The sequence below is a fragment of the Bombina bombina genome, chromosome 3, assembly GCF_027579735.1.
Source record: "Bombina bombina isolate aBomBom1 chromosome 3, aBomBom1.pri, whole genome shotgun sequence".
Lineage (NCBI taxonomy): Eukaryota > Metazoa > Chordata > Amphibia > Anura > Bombinatoridae > Bombina > Bombina bombina.
Window position 1 is genome coordinate 848,564,767 of NC_069501.1, and position 19,365 is coordinate 848,584,131.

The 19,365-nt window shown below is 41.1% G+C and overlaps 1 protein-coding gene across 2 annotated transcripts in view; it reads left to right on the top strand.

Annotated features, from left to right (window-relative positions):
* NALCN (sodium leak channel, non-selective) overlaps positions 1 to 19,365 on the top strand; it is a 1,159,715-nt gene that overhangs the window by 906,443 nt on the left and 233,907 nt on the right. For both annotated transcript variants that reach the window (XM_053707809.1, XM_053707808.1), the window contains one exon: positions 361 to 430. In XM_053707809.1, coding sequence (XP_053563784.1) covers positions 361 to 430 — 70 coding nt within the window. The remainder of the gene's footprint in view (positions 1 to 360; positions 431 to 19,365) is intronic.

The following is a 19,365-nucleotide window of genomic DNA, read 5'->3' on the forward strand; positions in this document are numbered from 1 at the left end:
CCTATCACACCAAGGTTTAAGTTTTCTCTAATGTTTATTGCTCCTACAACATTTCAGGTACAAAATCCTCAAACAGGTTTATCCTTCTAGCACTGTTATTGGTGGAGTCACATTCCAGTTAATATTTAGTTGTTTAATGTAATTTTATACCTGTCGTGTCAATCACATAATTTTAAAGACTAAAATAAAAACTTTATTTTATACGGGATTTGAAACAGCCATAAGCTAGTGCTCATTCTAAGCTGACATACAGAATATGATGTGTGTTGAGAAATGTCTCATTTATTAATGCATCCGTCTAAAGATCTTAATATAATACAATAATATTTCTGCCTGTTTTAATTTGGTTGATGATCTTAGATCACTAAGACATGGATCAAACAGCCAGAGGATCAGCAGAGGGAAATCACTTGAAACACTCACTCAGGATGTAAGTAGAATGAATTCAGTTTTGTATTAAAATAATATTTGCTTTTAATGTACATACATTAATTTTCCATCTTTTATTGAATTATTACCTACTAGTAGTGTTAAAACCTGTGTACACGTGCCAAATTGTCCCCCTCCAAGATCCTTTCCCTAGCCTTTATTCCTCCACTTTAAGATCCCCCTTCTCCCTCCTCCACCCTCCCTTCTTCTGAAGTGTAGCGGTCCCACCTCTTCCCACCCCTCCCGCCCCCCTCCAGCGATAGACCGCCCACCCGCATCCCTCCTAACCCTCCCACCCGCCTCCCTTCTAACCCTCCCATGCCACCAACGATCAGCACCACCGCTGCCCAATGCAGCATGTCCCTCTCTGCTTCGGTACCTCTGCAAGACTATTTCTTCAGGCCAGGTCCTTAAGGGCTTAAAGGGACAGTATACTGTAAAATAGTTTTTCCCTTAATGTGTTTACAATTGCTTTTTTTACCAACTGCAGAGTAAAAAATGTACGAAAATTAGCTTTTTAAGGTTTATTTCTGTATATTAAAGCTCTGATTTTGTGTTTTGAAGCCACAGCCTAATAAAATAGGTTGAGCTTGTAGGTATAATCAGATCTCATTACTGTATCACATTGTGTACTTATACCTGCTTCTTTATCTTATATCTGTCCTTAAAACAATCACCAATACTTTGAGAGAACAATGGAAAATCAACATTTTATTACCTTATCTCTGCTTTATCACACTGGGAGTGTAATTTCTTCTGCTGGCTGTGTTTACAAAGCTTATCTATAGCAGGTACGCGCGGCCACAAACTTTCAGAATAGGTGGGGATACCACATGCTAAATCAACAATTTCAAATGCCAATATAAGGGTAAAGGAGCTACTTGTAAACAATTTAATACACTCCAGCAGGTAAAGTGGATCATTGGGAACAAATTAAAGGGGAGAAAATTTTTGAGTAAACTGTCCCTTTAATGACCAGCGCCGTCCTTGACTTGTCAGTCTCTATTGCTCATCTTCGCTAGTCGTTAAAGGGTTAAGGCCAAGTATGCTTGTCTCACGTCAGTCAAAACATACTTGGGGGCCGATTTATCAACCCCCGAATGGCCCCTAATGAAGCTGTTTCCGCACAAGCCTTTAGGCTGCTCCTTAACTCGTCCGCCACCTCTGAGGCGGCGTACAGAATTCAGCCCGATCGTATATGATCGGGTTGATTAAAAACCCCTGCTAGCGGCTGATTGCCTGCGAATCTGCAGGGGGCAGCATTGCACAAGCAGTTCACCAGAACTGCTTGTGCAGTGATAAATGCTGACAGTGTATGCTGTCGGCATTTATCAATGTGCGGCGGACATGATCCGCTACAGCGGATCATGTACGCTCGCACTTTCATAAATTGGCCCCTTAGCCTTTTATTATATAGGATAACCTAGAAAAAAGGAAACGTGGGACACAATTCTGTAAATACCTTACTCACGGCTAGATTACGAGTTGTGCGTTATGAGGGAAAAAGCAGCGTTATGGCTCTTTTTCACTACCGCTGGTATTACGAGTCTTGTAGGTATAGCTGTACACATTTTTTGGCCGTAACGCAACGTAACTACCACACCTTTCAAAAAGTCCTTTTTCAATGGGGCTTCCATAGCGTCGGTATTACGAGTTTGCCTGTCCGGCCAAAAAGTGAGTGGTACAGCCCATAACTACAAGATCTGTACTGCCACCTGAAAGTTAGTAGTTATGGGTTTTACGCTACAAAGCTGTAGCATAAAACTCATAACTAAAGTGCTACAAAGTACACTAACACCCATAAACTACCTATTAACCCCTAAACTGAGGCCCTCCCGCATCGCAAACACTAAAATAAACTTATTAACCCCTAATCTGCTGTCCCCAATGTCATCGCCATTTACATACACTTATTAACCCCTAATCTGCTGTCCCTAACATCGCCGCAACCTACATTACTGTTATTAACCCCTAATTTGTTGCCCCCAATATCGCCGCCAGCTAACTACACTTATTAACTCCTAATCTGCTGCCCCCAATGTCGCCGCCACTATATTAAAGTTATTAACCCCTAAACCTAACCCTAAGTCTAACCCTAACGTAACCCTAACACCCACTAACTTTAACATAATTAAAATAATTCCAAATAAAAATTACAATTAATACCTAATTTATTTCTATTTAAAAATAAATACTTACCTGTAAAATAAAACCTAAGCTAGCTACAATATAACTAATAGCTACATTGTAGCTATCTTAGCTTTTATTTTTATTTCACAGGTAAGTTTGTATTTATTTTAACTAGGTTGATTAGTTAGTAAATAGTTATTAACTATTTACTAACTACCTAGTAAAAAAAATATTATTATTATTATTATCGGTTATTTGTAGAGCGCCAACAGATTCCGCAGCGCTAAATACAAATTTACCTGTAAAATAAAACCTAACCTGTCTTACAGTTAAACCTAACATTACACTAAAATTAAATAAATTAGATTAAAAAAATACATTTATCTAAAGTACAATGCAAGCTCAATCCTATTGGCTGATTGGATCAGCCAATGGGATTGAAGCTCAATCCTATTGGCTGATTGCATCAGCCAAAAGGATTTTTTACCCTTTAATTCCGATTGGCTGATAGAATTCTATCAGCCAATCATAATTCAAGGGATGCCTTGGATGACATCCCTTAAATTGAACCTTCGGTGTACAGCTGGGACCGTATGAAGAGGATGCTCCGCGCTGGATGTCTTGAAGATGGAGCCGCTCTGCATCAGAAGGATGAAGATAGAAGATGTCATCTGGATGAAGACTTCTGCCTGCCTGGAGGACGACTTCTTGCCGCTTGGATGAAGACTTCTCCCGGCTTTGTTGAGGACTTCTTGCCGCTTGGATGAAGACTTCTCCCGGCTGGTTGAGGATGGATGTCCGGTCTTCAAAAACTGTAAGTGGATCTTCGGGGGTTAGTGTTAGGTTTTTTTAAGGGTTTATTGGGTGGGTTTTATTTTTAGATTAGGGACTTTGGGCACCGTAAAAGAGCTAAATGCCCTTTTAAGGGCAATGCCCATCCAAATGCCCTTTTCAGGGCAATGGGGAGCTTAGGTTTTTTAGGTAGGTTTTTATTTGGGGGGGTTGGTTGTGTGGGTGGTGGGTTTTACTGTTGGGGGGTTGTTTGTATATTTTGTTTTTACAGGTAAAAGAGCTGATTTCTTTGGGGCAATGCCCAGCAAAATTGTGTTTTTATTTTACAGGTAAGTATTTAGTCTTAAATAGGTATTATTTAGGTACTAATAGTAAGTTTTATTTAGATTTATTTTATTTATATTAAAGTTAGGGGGGTTAGGGTTAGACTTAGGGTAAGGTTTAGGGGTTAATATATTTATTTAGTGTTAGTGATGTGGGAGGCCAGAGGTTTAGGGGGCGGCAGATTAGGGGTTAATAAATTTATGTAGGTGGCGGCGACATTGGGGGCGGCAGATTAGGGGTTAATAAGTGTAGGTAGGTGGCAGCGACATTGGGGGTGGCAAATTAGGGGTCAATAAGTGTAGGTAGGTGGCGGTGATGTTGGGGGCGGCAGATTAGGGGTTAATAAGTGTAATGTAGGTGTCGGCAATGTCGGGGGTGGCACATTAGGGGTGTTTAGACTCGGGGTCTATGTTAGTTTGTTAGGTGTAAACATACATTTTCTTGCCCCATAGACATCAGTGGGGCTGCGTTACGGAGCTTTACGCTCTATCATTGCAGGTGTTAGGCTTTTCTCCAACATTGGTGTGTCCGGTCCACGGCGTCATCCTTACTTGTGGGATATTCTCTTCCCCAACAGGAAATGGCAAAGAGTCCCAGCAAAGCTGGTCACATGATCCCTCCTAGGCTCCGCCCACCCCAGTCATTCTCTTTGCCGTTGCACAGGCAACATCTCCACGGAGATGGTTAAGAGTTTTTTGGTGTTTAAATGTAGTTTTATTCTTCTATCAAGTGTTTGTTATTTTAAAATAGTGCTGGTATGTACTATTTACTCTGAAACAGAAAAGGATGAAGATTTCTGTTTGTAAGAGGAAGATGATTTTAGCAGACAGTAACTAAAATCGATTGCTGTTTCCACACAGGACTGTTGAGATGAAGTAACTTCAGTTGGGGGAAACAGTTAGCAGACTTTTCTGCTTAAGGTATGACTAGCCAAATTTCTATCAAGACCATGTAATGCTGGAAGGCTGTCTTTTCCCCTCATGGGGCCCGGTAAGCCATTTTCTTAGTTAAACATAAAAGAATAAAGGGCTTCAAAAAGGGCTTAAAAACTGGTAGACATTTTTCTGGGCTAAAACGATTGCTTTACTAGGCATATTATGCAGATTCTAACTAATTATTGGTATTATAATCTTGGGGAACGTTTAGAAAAACGGCAGGCACTGTGTTGGACACCTTTTTCAGATGGGGGCCTTTCTAGTTATAGACAGAGCCTCATTTTCGCGCCATTAATGCGCAGTTGTTTTTGGAGAGCAAGGCATGCAGATGCATGTGTCAGGAGCTAAGAATCACTGAAAAAGCTTATAGAATGCGTCATTTGGTATCGTATTCCCCTCTGGGCTTGGTTGGGTCTCAGCAAAGCATATAGCTGGGACTGTATAGGGGTTAAATGTAAAAACGGCTCAGGTTCCGTTAATTTAAGGGTTAAAGCTCTGAAATTTGGTGTGCAATACTTTTAATGCTTTAAGACACTGTGGTGAAATTTTGGTGAATTTTGAACAATTCCTTCATACTTTTTCACATATTCAGTAATAAAGTGTTTTCAGTTTGAAATTTAAAGTGACAGTAACGGTTTTATTTAAAAACGTTTTTTGTGCTTTGTTGACAAGTTTAAGCCTGTTTAACATGTCTGTACCATCAGATAAGCTATGTTCTATATGTATGAAAGCCAATGTGTCTCCCCATTTAAATTTATGTGATAATTGTGCCATAGTGTCCAAACAAAGTAAGGACAGTAATGCCACAGATAATGATATTGCCCAAGATGATTCCTCAAATGAGGGGAGTAAACATGATACTACATCATCCCCTACTGTGTCTACACCAGTTATGCCCATACAGGAGGCCCCTAGTACATCTAGTGCGCCAATACTTATTACCATGCAACAATTAACGGCTGTAATGGATAACTCCATAGCAAATCTTTTATCCAAAATGCCTACTTATCAGAGAAAGCGCGATTGCTCTGTTTTAAACACTGAAGAGCAAGAGGACGCTGATGATAACTGTTCTGACATACCCTTACACCAATCTCAAGGGGCCATGAGGGAGGTTTTGTCTGATGGAGAAATTTCAGATTCAGGAAAAATTTCTCATCAAGCTGAACCTGATGTTGTGACATTTAAATTTAAATTAGAACATCTCCGCGCACTGCTTAAGGAGGTGTTATCTACCCTGGATGATTGTGACAATTTGGTCATTCCAGAGAAATTATGTAAGATGGACAAGTTCCTAGAGGTTCCGGTGCCCCCCGACGCTTTTCCTATACCCAAGCGGGTGGCGGACATAGTAAATAAAGAGTGGGAAAGGCCCGGCATACCTTTTGTTCCCCCCCCCCTATATTTAAGAAATTATTTCCTATAGTCGACCCCAGAAAGGACTTATGGCAGACAGTCCCCAAGGTCGAGGGGGCGGTTTCTACTCTAAACAAACGCACTACTATTCCTATCGAAGATAGTTGTGCTTTCAAAGATCCTATGGATAAGAAATTAGAGGGTTTGCTTAAAAAGATTTTTGTACAGCAAGGTTACCTTCTACAACCAATTTCATGCATTGTTCCTGTCACTACGGCAGCGTGTTTCTGGTTCGAGGAACTAGAAAAATCGCTCAGTAAAGAATCTTCGTATGAGGAGGTTATGGACAGAGTTCAAGCACTTAAATTGGCTAACTCTTTTGTTTTAGATGCCGCTTTGCAATTAGCTAGATTAGCGGCGAAAAATTCAGGGTTTGCTATCGTGGCGCGCAGAGCGCTTTGGCTAAAGTCTTGGTCAGCGGATGTGTCTTCCAAGACAAAATTGCTTAACATTCCTTTCAAAGGTAAAACATTATTTGGACCTGATTTGAAAGAGATTATTTCAGACATCACTGGGGGAAAGGGCCACGCCCTCCCACAGGATAGGTCTTTTAAGGCTAAAAATAAGCCAAATTTTCGTCCCTTTCGCAGAAACGCACCAGTCTCTAATTCTGTATCCTCTAAGCAAGAGGGTAATACTTCACAACCCAAACCAGCCTGGAAACCAATGCAAGGCTGGAACAAGGGTAAGCAGGCCAAGAAGCCTACCACTGCTACCAAAACAGCATGAAGGGATAGCCCCCGATCCGGGACCGGATCTAGTGGGGGGCAGACTTTCTCTCTTTGCTCAGGCTTGGGCAAGAGATGTTCAGGATCCTTGGGCGCTAGAAATAGTTTCTCAAGGTTATCTCCTGGAATTCAAGGAACTACCCCCAAGGGGAAGGTTCCACAGATCTCAATTATCTTCAAACCAAATAAAGAGACAGGCATTCTTACATTGTGTAGAAGACCTGTTAAAGATGGGAGTGATACATCCAGTTCCAATAAGAGAACAAGGAATGGGATTTTATTCCAATCTGTTCATAGTTCCCAAAAAAGAGGGAACATTCAGACCAATTTTGGATCTAAAGATCCTAAACAAATTTCTCAGGGTACCATCGTTCAAAATGGAAACTATTCGAACGATCCTACCTACTATCCAGGAAAATCAATTTATGACTACCGTGGATTTAAAGGATGCGTACCTACATATTCCTATCCACAAGGAACATCATCAGTTCCTAAGGTTCGCTTTTCTGGACAAGCATTACCAGTTTGTGGCACTTCCATTCGGATTAGCCACTGCTCCAAGGATTTTCACAAAGGTACTAGGGTCCCTTCTAGCGGTTCTAAGACCAAGGGGCATTGCAGTAGTACCTTACTTGGACGACATCCTGATTCAAGCGTCGTCCCTGTCAAAAGCAAAGGCTCATACGGACATCGTCCTAGCCTTTCTCAGATCTCACGGATGGAAGGTGAACAAAGAAAAAAGTTCTCTGTCCCCGTCAACAAGAGTTCCCTTCTTGGGAACAATAATAGATTCCTTAGAAATGAGGATTTTTCTGACAGAGGTCAGAAAATCAAAACTTCTAAGCTCTTGTCAAGTACTTCATTCTGTTCCTCGTCCTTCCATAGCGCAGTGCATGGAAGTAATAGGATTGATGGTTGCAACAATGCACATAGTTCCTTTTGCACGAATTCATCTAAGACCATTACAACTGTGCATGCTCAGACAGTGGAATGGGGATTATACAGACTTGTCTCCGACGATTCAAGTAGATCAAAAGACCAGAGATTCACTCCGTTGGTGGCTGACCCTGGACAATCTGTCACAGGGAATGAGCTTCCGCAGACCAGAGTGGGTCATTGTCACGACCAACGCCAGCCTAGTGGGCTGGGGCGCGGTCTGGGAATCCCTGAAAGCTCAGGGTCTATGGTCTCGGGAAGAGTCTCTTCTCCCGATAAACATTCTGGAACTGAGAGCGATATTCAATACTCTCAGAGCTTGGCCTCAACTAGCAAAGGCCAAATTCATAAGGTTTCAGTCAGACAACATGACGACCGTTGCATATATCAATCATCAGGGGGGAACAAGGAGTTCCCTGGCGATGAAAGAAGTGACCAAGATAATTCAATGGGCGGAGGATCACTCCTGCCACTTGTCTGCGATCCACATCCCAGGAGTGGAAAATTGGGAAGCGGATTTTCTGAGTCGTCAGACATTCCATCCGGGGGAGTGGGAACTCCATCCGGAAATCTTTGCCCAAATAACTCAATTATGGGGCATTCCAGACATGGATCTGATGGCGTCTCGTCAGAACTTCAAGGTTCCTTGCTACTGGTCCAGATCCAGGGATCCCAAGGCGACTCTAGTAGATGCACTAGTAGCACCTTGGACCTTCAACCTAGCTTATGTATTCCCACTGTTTCCTCTCATCCCCAGGCTGGTAGCCAGGATCAATCAGGAGAGGGCCTCGGTGATCTTGATAGCTCCTGCGTGGCCACGCAGGACTTGGTATGCAGACCTGGTGAATATGTCATCGGCTCCACCATGGAAGCTACCTTTGAGACAGGACCTTCTTGTTCAGGGTCCATTCGAACATCCGAATCTGGTTTCCCTCCAACTGACGGCTTGGAGATTGAACGCTTGATTTTATCAAAGCGTGGGTTTTCAGATTCTGTAATAGATACTCTGATTCAGGCTAGAAAGCCTGTAACTAGAAAAATTTACCATAAAATATGGAAAAAATATATCTGTTGGTGTGAATCTAAAGGATTCCCATGGAACAAGATAAAAATTCCTAAGATTCTATCCTTTCTACAAGAAGGTTTGGAGAAAGGATTATCTGCAAGTTCTCTGAAGGGACAGATCTCTGCTTTATCTGTTTTACTTCACAAAAGACTGGCAGCTGTGCCAGATGTTCAAGCATTTGTTCAGGCTCTGGTTAGGATCAAGCCTGTTTACAGACCTTTGACTCCTCCCTGGAGTCTAAATCTAGTTCTTTCAGTTCTTCAAGGGGTTCCGTTTGAACCTTTACATTCCGTAGATATTAAGTTATTATCTTGGAAAGTTTTGTTTTTGGTTGCAATTTCTTCTGCTAGAAGAGTTTCAGAGTTATCTGCTCTGCAGTGTTCTCCACCCTATCTGGTGTTCCATGCAGATAAGGTGGTTTTGCGTACTAAGCCTGGTTTTCTTCCGAAAGTTGTTTCCAACAAAAATATTAACCAGGAGATAGTTGTACCTTCTTTGTGTCCGAATCCAGTTTCAAAGAAGGAACGTTTGTTACACAATTTGGACGTAGTCCGTGCTCTAAAATTCTATTTAGAGGCTACTAAAGATTTCAGACAAACATCTTCCTTGTTTGTTGTTTATTCTGGTAAAAGGAGAGGTCAAAAAGCGACTTCTACCTCTCTTTCCTTTTGGCTTAAAAGCATTATCCGATTGGCTTATGAGACTGCCGGACGGCAGCCTCCTGAAAGAATCACAGCTCACTCCACTAGGGCTGTGGCTTCCACATGGGCCTTCAAGAACGAGGCTTCTGTTGACCAGATATGTAAGGCAGCGACTTGGTCTTCACTGCACACTTTTGCCAAATTTTACAAATTTGATACTTTTGCTTCTTCGGAGGCTATTTTTGGGAGAAAGGTTTTGCAAGCCGTGGTGCCTTCCATTTAGGTGACCTGATTTGCTCCCTCTCTTCATCCGTGTCCTAAAGCTTTGGTATTGGTTCCCACAAGTAAGGATGACGCCGTGGACCGGACACACCAATGTTGGAGAAAACAGAATTTATGCTTACCTGATAAATTACTTTCTCCAACGGTGTGTCCGGTCCATGGCCTGCCCTGGTTTTTTAATCAGGTCTGATGAATTATTTTCTCTAACTACAGTCACCACGGTATCATATGGTTTCTCCTATATATATTTCCTCCTGTCCGTCGGTCGAATGACTGGGGTGGGCGGAGCCTAGGAGGGATCATGTGACCAGCTTTGCTGGGACTCTTTGCCATTTCCTGTTGGGGAAGAGAATATCCCACAAGTAAGGATGACGCCGTGGACCGGACACACCGTTGGAGAAAGTAATTTATCAGGTAAGCATAAATTCTGTTTTTTTAGCAGGCTCTCCCCATTGATGTCTATGGGGAAATCGTGCACAAGCACGTCAAAGCAGCTCAAAGCAGCACTGGTATTTGTATGCGGTATGGAGCTCAGCGCAGCCATATCGCCCGCAAACGCCGGGTTTTTGCAAATCTGTAATAGCAGCGCTATTCAAGGTGAGCAGTCACAATAACTTGCAAGTTATTACCGAGTCACTCATAATGCAAAATTCGTGATCTAGCTGTAATTTTTTTATATTTCACCGTTGTATTGAAGCTATATAATAGCTATGTATTCTAGAATGTATATATACTGTGTTCCAGCACTGCAGGTTTCCAGAAATTAAACATCTTTGTATATATAGGAATTTTTATCCAGCAAGTCTAATTCGGGCAGCTTTTCCAAATGAGCAAGGACCACCTCTGGCTCGCAGATCTAAATGAAGTATTAGGTGATAGGAAAGCTCATATACATAAAGAACACACACCAGTGTCTTTAAATGAAAAGCATTTAGCTAATCCCTAAACAGAACCTGCTTACCTTATTATACCTGATTGATATGAGGTATATAAATGACTCACTGACGAGGCCCAATAAAGGCCGAAACGAGCGTCTGGGGTTGCTGTGTTCCTTGTTCAGAGAGGAATTGCCTGGTATTTCGGCGCTGGACTGACCGTAATAAGCGGAATCAGACTGATATACTACAGGAGATTTCTACTCTGTGTAAAGCATTACTGGGCTAAAAGAAGTTGCACCCAGGTGGTAAATCACCATAGAACAGGCTAACAATGGTATTGAGCTGGTTGTTCGTTCCTGTGAGCGCGCGTCTCTCTGTGTGTACAGTGTGAAACTTCCTCTCTATCTTTGGTAATGATGAGGTCAGAGGATCCTTCAAAGTATCCTTATAGTGTTCTCATTTAGTGTGAGAGAAATGTCACAGAAGTCCACCTTCTGGTTTAGATTCCCAATCTCTCTACTCCTGGCACAACAGTGGGAATCCAATATTTCTTGATAGTGATTTATTTATATAAAAAACACTATGGGCCAGATTACGAGTGGAGCGCTGTTGTTTCCGCAAAAGTGATATTGGGTTTTCGTGTTAGTTTGCACACAAGTTAAGTTGCACTCATATTACAAGTTGAAAGTAAATGCGAACGCGTGAGCACAATTGTGATTTATGCCAGAATGATTACATAGCTCTGGTAAACTGTTTGACTAAACAAAAAAGTGTCACAGAACACATCAAAAATACATTACAAAGTACAGTTACACTCATAATAACACCATCTAATAAAATTGTTTTTTTTTATAAAGGCCCAAAGATGAAAGATGTAAGATCTCAGGTGACCTGAAAAAAAAGGCAGACAATCCATAAAAAAAAAAAAAACAACATAATTAATTTATGTATCACAAGTTTTGGACTTATTTAAAACACTCCCCTATACATATTTTTTTGCGTGTTTGGAATTCACATTTTAATTATCCATTATTTAGAATTCACTAAATGTTCAAATCCCACATTTAATTATGAAACTTGAACATAATTTGAATAAAGACAATTTAATATTTATTTCTAATAGAAATTAAGAGCCCATTTATTGACAAGTGGGCAGAGTTCCCAACTAGGAAACCCGTCAGCTGCTATTTGGAGTAAGATGGCATTCACCACCACCATTGCACAAAAATTTTCTTGTGCAGCCTGTTTCCTGCTGTTACACAACTAATATCGCAAAAGCAGGGCTTATCAACCAGCCAGAATGGAACTGCCAAGAAGGTTTTAATTCCACCGCTAGTTGACAGAGAAGCTAGAAAAACATAATTTATGTAAGAACTTACCTGATAAATTCATTTCTTTCATATTAGCAAGAGTCCATGAGCTAGTGACGTATGGGATATACATTCCTACCAGGAGGGGCAAAGTTTCCCAAACCTTAAAATGCCTATAAATACACCCCTCACCACACCCACAATTCAGTTTAACGAATAGCCAAGAAGTGGGGTGATAAGAAAAAAGTGCGAAAGCATATAAAATAAGGAATTGGAATAATTGTGCTTTATACAAAAAAATCATAACCACCACAAAAAAGGGCGGGCCTCATGGACTCTTGCTAATATGAAAGAAATGAATTTATCAGGTAAGTTCTTACATAAATTATGTTTTCTTTCATGTAATTAGCAAGAGTCCATGAGCTAGTGACGTATGGGATAATGACTACCCAAGATGTGGATCTTTCCACACAAGAGTCACTAGAGAGGGAGGGATAAAATAAAGACAGCCAATTCCTGCTGAAAATAATCCACACCCAAAATAAAGTTTAATGAAAAACATAAGCAGAAGATTCAAACTGAAACCGCTGCCTGAAGTACTTTTCTACCAAAAACTGCTTCAGAAGAAGAAAATACATCAAAATGGTAGAATTTGGTAAAAGTATGCAAAGAGGACCAAGTTGCCGCTTTGCAAATCTGATCAACCGAAGCTTCATTCCTAAACGCCCAGGAAGTAGAAACTGACCTAGTAGAATGAGCTGTAATCCTCTGAGGCAGAGTTTTACCCGACTCAACATAGGCAAGATGAATTAAAGATTTCAACCAAGATGCCAAAGAAATGGCAGAAGTTTTCTGGCCTTTCTAGAACCGGAAAAGATAACAAATAAACTAGAAGTCTTTCGGAAAGACTTAGTAGCTTCAACATACTATTTCAAAGCTCTAACAATATCCAAAGAATGCAACGATTTCTCCTTAGAATTCTTAGGATTAGGACATAATGAAGGAACCACAATGTCTCTACTAATGTTGTTGGAATTCACAACTTAGGTAAAAATTCAAAAGAAGTTCGCAACACCGCCTTATCCTGATGAAAAATCAGAAAAGGAGACTCACAAGAAAGAGCAGATAATTCAGAAACTCTTCTGGCAGAAGAGATGGCCAAAAGGAACAAAACTTTCCAAGAAAGTAATTTAATGTCCAATGAATGCATAGGTTCAAATGGAGGAGCTTGAAGAGCCCCCAGAACCAAATTCAAACTCCAAGGAGGAGAAATTGACTTAATGACAGGCTTTATACGAACCAAAGCTTGTACAAAACAATGAATATCAGGAAGAATAGCAATCTTTCTGTGAAAAAGAACAGAAAGAGCAGAGATTTGTCCTTTCAAGGAACTTGCGGACAAACCCTTATCTAAACCATCCTGAAGAAACTGTAATATTCTCGGTATTCTAAAAGAATGCCAAGAAAAATGATGAGAAAGACACCAAGAAATATAAGTCTTCCAGACTCTATAATACATCTCTCTGGATACAGATTTACGAGCCTGAAACATAGTATTAATCACAGAGTCAGAGAAACCTCTTTGACCAAGAATCAAGCGTTCAATCTCCATACCTTTAAATTTAAGGATTTCAGATCCTGATGGAAAAAAGGACCTTGAGACAGAAGGTCTGGTCTTAACGGAAGAGTCCACGGTTGGCAAGAGGCCATCCGGACAAGATCCGCATACCAAAACCTGTGAGGCCATGCCGGAGCTACCAGCAGAACAAACGAGCATTCCTTCAGAATCTTGGAGATTACTCTTGGAAGAAGAACTAGAGGCGGAAAGATATAGGCAGGATGATACTTCCAAGGAAGTGATAATGCATCCACTGCCTCCGCCTGAGGATCCCGGGATCTGGACAGATACCTGGGAAGTTTCTTGTTTAGATGAGAAGCCATCAGATCTATTTCTGGAAGTTCCCACATTTGAATAATCTGAAGAAATACCTCTGGGTGAAGAGACCATTCGCCCGGATGCAACGTTTGGCGACTGAGATAATCCGCTTTCCAATTGTCCATACCTGGGATATGAACCGCAGAGATTAGACAGGAGCTGGATTCCGCCCAAACCAAAATTCGAGATACTTCTTTCATAGCCAGAGGACTGTGAGTCCCTCCTTGATGATTGATGTATGCCACAGTTGTGACATTGTCTATCTGAAAACAAATGAACAACTCTCTCTTCAGAAGAGGCCAAGACTGAAGAGCTCTGAAAATTGCACGGAGTTCCAAAATATTGATCGGAAATCTCACCTCCTGAGATTCCCAAACCCCTTGTGCCGTCAGATACCCCCACACAGCTCCCCAACCTGTAAGACTTGCATCTGTTGAGATTATAGTCCAGGTCGGAAGAACAAGAAGCCCCCTGAACTAAACGATGGTGATCTGTCCACCATGTCAGAGAGTGTCGTAAAATCGGTTTAAAGATATTAATTGAGATATCTTTGAGTAATCCCTGCACCATTGGTTCAGCATACAGAGCTGAAGAGGTCGCATGTGAAAACGAGCAAAGGAGATCGCATCTGATGCGGCAGTCCTAAGACCCAACATTTCCATGCATAAGGCTACCAAAGGAAATGATTGTGACTGAAGGTTTTGACAAGCTGATATCAATGTTAAACTTCTCTTGTCTGACAAGGACAGAGTCATAGACACTGAATCTATCTAGAAACCTAAAAAGGTTACCCTTGTCTGAGGAATCAATGAATTGATTGGTAAATTGATCCTCCAACCATGAACTTGAAGAAACAACACAAGTCGATTCGTATGAGATTCTTCGAAAATGAGAAGACTGAGCAAGTACCAAGATATCGTCCAAATAAGGAAATACCAAAACCCTGTTCTCTGATTACAGAAAGAAGGGCACCGAGAACCTTTGAAAAAAATTCTTGGAACTGAGGCTAGGCCAAACGGTAGAGCCAAAAAACTGGTAATGCTTGTCTAAAAAGAGAATCTCAGACACTAAAAGTGATCTGGATGAATCGGAATATGCAGATACACATCCTGTAAATCTGTTGTAGACATATAATGCCCTTGCTAAACAAAAGGCAGGATAGTCCTACAGTAACCATCTTGAATGTTGGTATCCTAACATAACGATTCAATAATGATAGATCCGGAACTGGTCTGAAGGAATTGACCTTCTTTGGTACAATGAAGAGATAAAATAAAACCCCAGCCCCTGTTCCAGAACTGGAACTGGCATAAATACTCCAGCCAACTCTAGATCTGAAACACATTTCAGAAATGCTGAGCCTTTGCTGTGTTAACTGGGACACGGGAAAGAAAAAAAAAATCTCTTAGCAGGAGGCCTTAACTTGAAGCCAATTCTGTACCTTTCTGAAACAATGTTCTGAAACCAGAGATTGAGAACGGAATTGATCCAAATTTCTTTGAAGAAAACGTAATCTGCCCCATACCAGCTGAGCTGGAATAAGGGCCGCACCTTCATAGGTACTTAGGAGCTGGCTATAGGTTTCTATAAGGCTTGGATATATTCCAAACTGGAAATAGTTTCCAAACTGATACCGCTCCTGAGGATGAAGGATCAGGCTTTTGTTCCTTGTTGTGAGGAAAGGAACGAAAATGATTATTTACCCTGGAAAGAAAGGGAAAGCAAAGTTGACTTAGAAGACATATCAGCATTCCAAGTTTAATCCATAAAGCTTTTCTAGCTAAAATAGCTAGAGACATATACCTGACATCAACTCTAATGATATCAAAAGATGGTATCACCAATAAAATTATTAGCATGTTATAGAATAATAATAATGCTATAAAATTATGATCTGTTACTTGTTGCGCTAAAGCTTCTAACCAAAAAGTTGAAGCTGCAGCAACATCCGCTAAAAATATAGCAGGTCTAAGAAGATTACCTGAACATAAGTAAGCTTTTCTTAGAAAGGATTCAATTTTCCTATCTAAAGGATCCTTAAATGAAGTACTATCTGCCGTAGGAATAGTAGTACATTAGCAGGAGTAGAGACAGCCCCATAACCTTAGGGATTTTTGTCCCAAAAAACTCTAATCTGTCAGATGGCACAGGATATAATTGCTTAAACGTCTAGAAGGAGTAAATAAATTACCCAAATTATTCCATTCCCTGGAAATTACTTCAGAAATAGCATCAGGGAGATAAAACACTTCTGGAATAACTACAGGAGATTTAAAAACCTTATTTAAACGTTTACATTTAGTATCAAGAGGACCAGAATCCTCTATTTCTAATGCAAATAATACTTCTTTAAGTAAAGAACGAATAAATTCCATCTTGAACAAATACAAAGATTTATCAGCATCAACCTCTGAGACAGAAACCTCTGAACCAGAAGAACCATTATCAGTATCAGAATGATGATGTTCATTTAAAAATTCATCTGAAAAAAGAGAAGTTTTAAAAGACTTTTATGTATACTAGAAGGAGAAATAACAGACATAGCCTTCTTAATGGATTTAAAAAATAAAATCTCTTATGTTATCAGGAACACTCTGAAAATTAGATGTTGACGGAACAGCAACAGGTAATGTAACAGTACTAAAGGAAATTTTATCTGCATTAATAAGTTTGACATGACATGCAATACAAACAACAGCTGGAGAAACAGATACCAAAAGTTTATAGCAGATACACTTAGCTTGGTAGCTCCAGCACTGGGCAGTGATTTTCCTGAAGTATCTTCTGACTCAGTTGCAACGTGGAACATCTTGCAATATGTAAAAGAAAAAAACAACATATAAAGCAAAATTGATCAAATTCCTTAAATGACAGTTTCAGGAATGGGAAAAAAATGCCAGTGAACAAGCTTCTAGCAACCAGAAGCAATAAATAATGTGACTTAAATAATGTGGAGACAAAAGTGACGCCCATATTTTTTAGCGCCAAAAAAGACGCCCACATTATTTGGCGCCTAAATGCTTTTGGCGCCAAAAATGACGCCACATCCGGAACGCCGACATTTTTGACGCAAAAAAACGTCAAAAAATGACGCAACTTCCGGCGACACGTATGACGCCGGAAACAGAAAAAAAAATTTGCGCCAAAAAAGTCCGCGCCAAGAATGACGCAATAAAATGAAGCATTTTCTGCCCCCGCGAGCCTAACAGCCCACAGGGAAAAAGTCAAATTTTTTAAGGTAAGAAAAAATGATTGAAACAAATGCATTTATCCCAAATATGAAACTGACTGTCTGAAAAATAAGGAATGTTGAACATTCTGAGTCAAGGCAAATAAATGTTTGAATACATATATTTAGAACTTTATAAACAAAGTGCCCAACCATAGCTTAGAGTGTCACAGAAAATAAGACTTACCGTATTTTTCGCTCCATAAGACGCACTTTTTCCTCCCTCAAAAGTAAGGGGAAATGTCTGTGCGTCTTATGGAGCGAATGTGTGTGGTTTAGATGCTGTCTGTCTGCATTCAGAGCCAGAGCGTGTTAAAACAGGTGCGAGTGCGAATCGAGTTGAGTTTATTACTCAAAGGCGCCGCGTACTGCCAGCAGGAGTTTTTTACTGTTCTTTTTCATTTCCCAGGCGGCACCCTTCAGGGCTGAATAAATGTGTTAACCGTGCGAGTGCGACTCGAGTTGAGTTTCTTACTCAAAGGTGCACTGCCAGCAGGAGTTTTTTACTTTTTCTTTTCCCATCCCAGGCGGCAGCCATCAGACAGGGCTGCTGAATAAATGTGTTATGAATGATGACGGGCAATTGGCAATACATGTTGTGCTTCTAAGCGCACAAAGTGTTGGCTGCCTGTCTGGGGTAAAAAACTTAGTCTGCATGTCAGACTGTATTTTGTATGTGACTGAGGTGCAGACTGAGCTTTTTATCCCAGACAGGCAGCCAACACTTTCTGTCCCGCTGTCCTGGGGAGAGTGCCTGCCCTGTTCCGCATTGTCCCCCAGCTGTATTGTTGATTTAAATGTTTTATTTTTTTAATTTCTATTGGATCCAACTTTACCCAATACTGCAGTGCACATCATGAGTGAGTCTGCAGTCAAACAGTGGCTTCTAACATATTTTTGGCGCGCGCACTGTTTCAAGTGTTGTGATGAGGTCATGGTGCTGCTACTTCCTGGTCTCTTGGTGAGCTCAGTGTAGGCAGAGTGGCGCTAAATAACTGTGGACTCCATCAGTTGTCTTGGCCAGGTGGACAGTCTGTGACAGCACAGTGAGTTAGGATGCGCCAGTTCAGGTTCAGAAGGAAAATGGAAATCGTGCCACTCAGTAAGTGATTTACATGCATAAAACTCTTAATATTTCAGGTATACTAAGTATCTGCAGACTGCAGGGGGCACCACTGCAGCAGCCAGGGAACAAGCTGTGCTGGGTAAATAGAGCAGGGAGGGTACCCGTTGGAGGCTCAGGCTGGTTCTATGGCTGACGGCGTGTCACTAACACTCCTAGCAGGGCCGTCTTTAATATTGACTGGACCCTGGGCAAAAATTTTCTTGGGCCCCCCCCCCCCATGCAATTTCCCTCTCCACCCCAACATCCCAAAAAACAACTAAATAATTTTTAGTGGATTATCCACTACTGAGCTAATCATTTAAAAAAATGAAATAAATTGCAATATGTGAAACTGGACCTAAGCAGTACTAATAAGTAAATAAATATATAAATTCCTCCACTGTGGATTCATTTAATATTCTTTTGAATGTGATTCTGGTGTGAGGTTAGTTGGTTAAAGAGATTTAGGGCAGCCAACAGGAGCAAAGCAAGATAAAGACTGAGGAGGAAGCATGGAGGTGCAGTATAAGTTTACTGACTGGAACAGCAGAACTACTATGGTAAGCTGTAAAATCTGAGACAGAGAGAAAACAAAAACTATAAAAATAAACCTTACATTAATGTGTGAAGTATCAGCATGACACTATACATCAGCCACAGCAGCACATGTCACTTCTTTGCTAGGAACAAGTTCCCTCTCACCTTGCACTAGGCAATACTGCATGGGGAGGGGTGTGTGTGCACTCACTTATTCTTCCCACTGACACCTTTCTACAAAGCACTGTTCCCCTAAGAAACTTCAGTTAGTTGATCTTAGGGCCACAGCAGAAAGAGCAGGGCTAAGGGGACCAGCAGATTGGATGCTGTCTGTCCAAGGCTGCATGGATACATTGTGAGATGAGTCACACAGCCTCAAGACTGAAGAGAGCAGTGTGTGCAGCTGTACAGATGCTCAAATCCTCACGTGCTTGCCGCTCCAGCTTTCTGCTGCATGCGTCTACAGTCAGCCCTACCCAGAAACAATCCCCACAACCAGAGCAGTGACCTGGTAACAGTGGTAACCCCAGCAGGACCTTTTATGATGCAGTGGGAATGGCTGGATGCTGAGTTAGGGCTTAGCATTCAGTGCTGCACAGTGCACATCTAAAATAGCACATTGCAATAGCTTGGCATGTCACATGACACCAGCACGGTCTGGCACAGTTTTAAAAAATATATATATAAACAG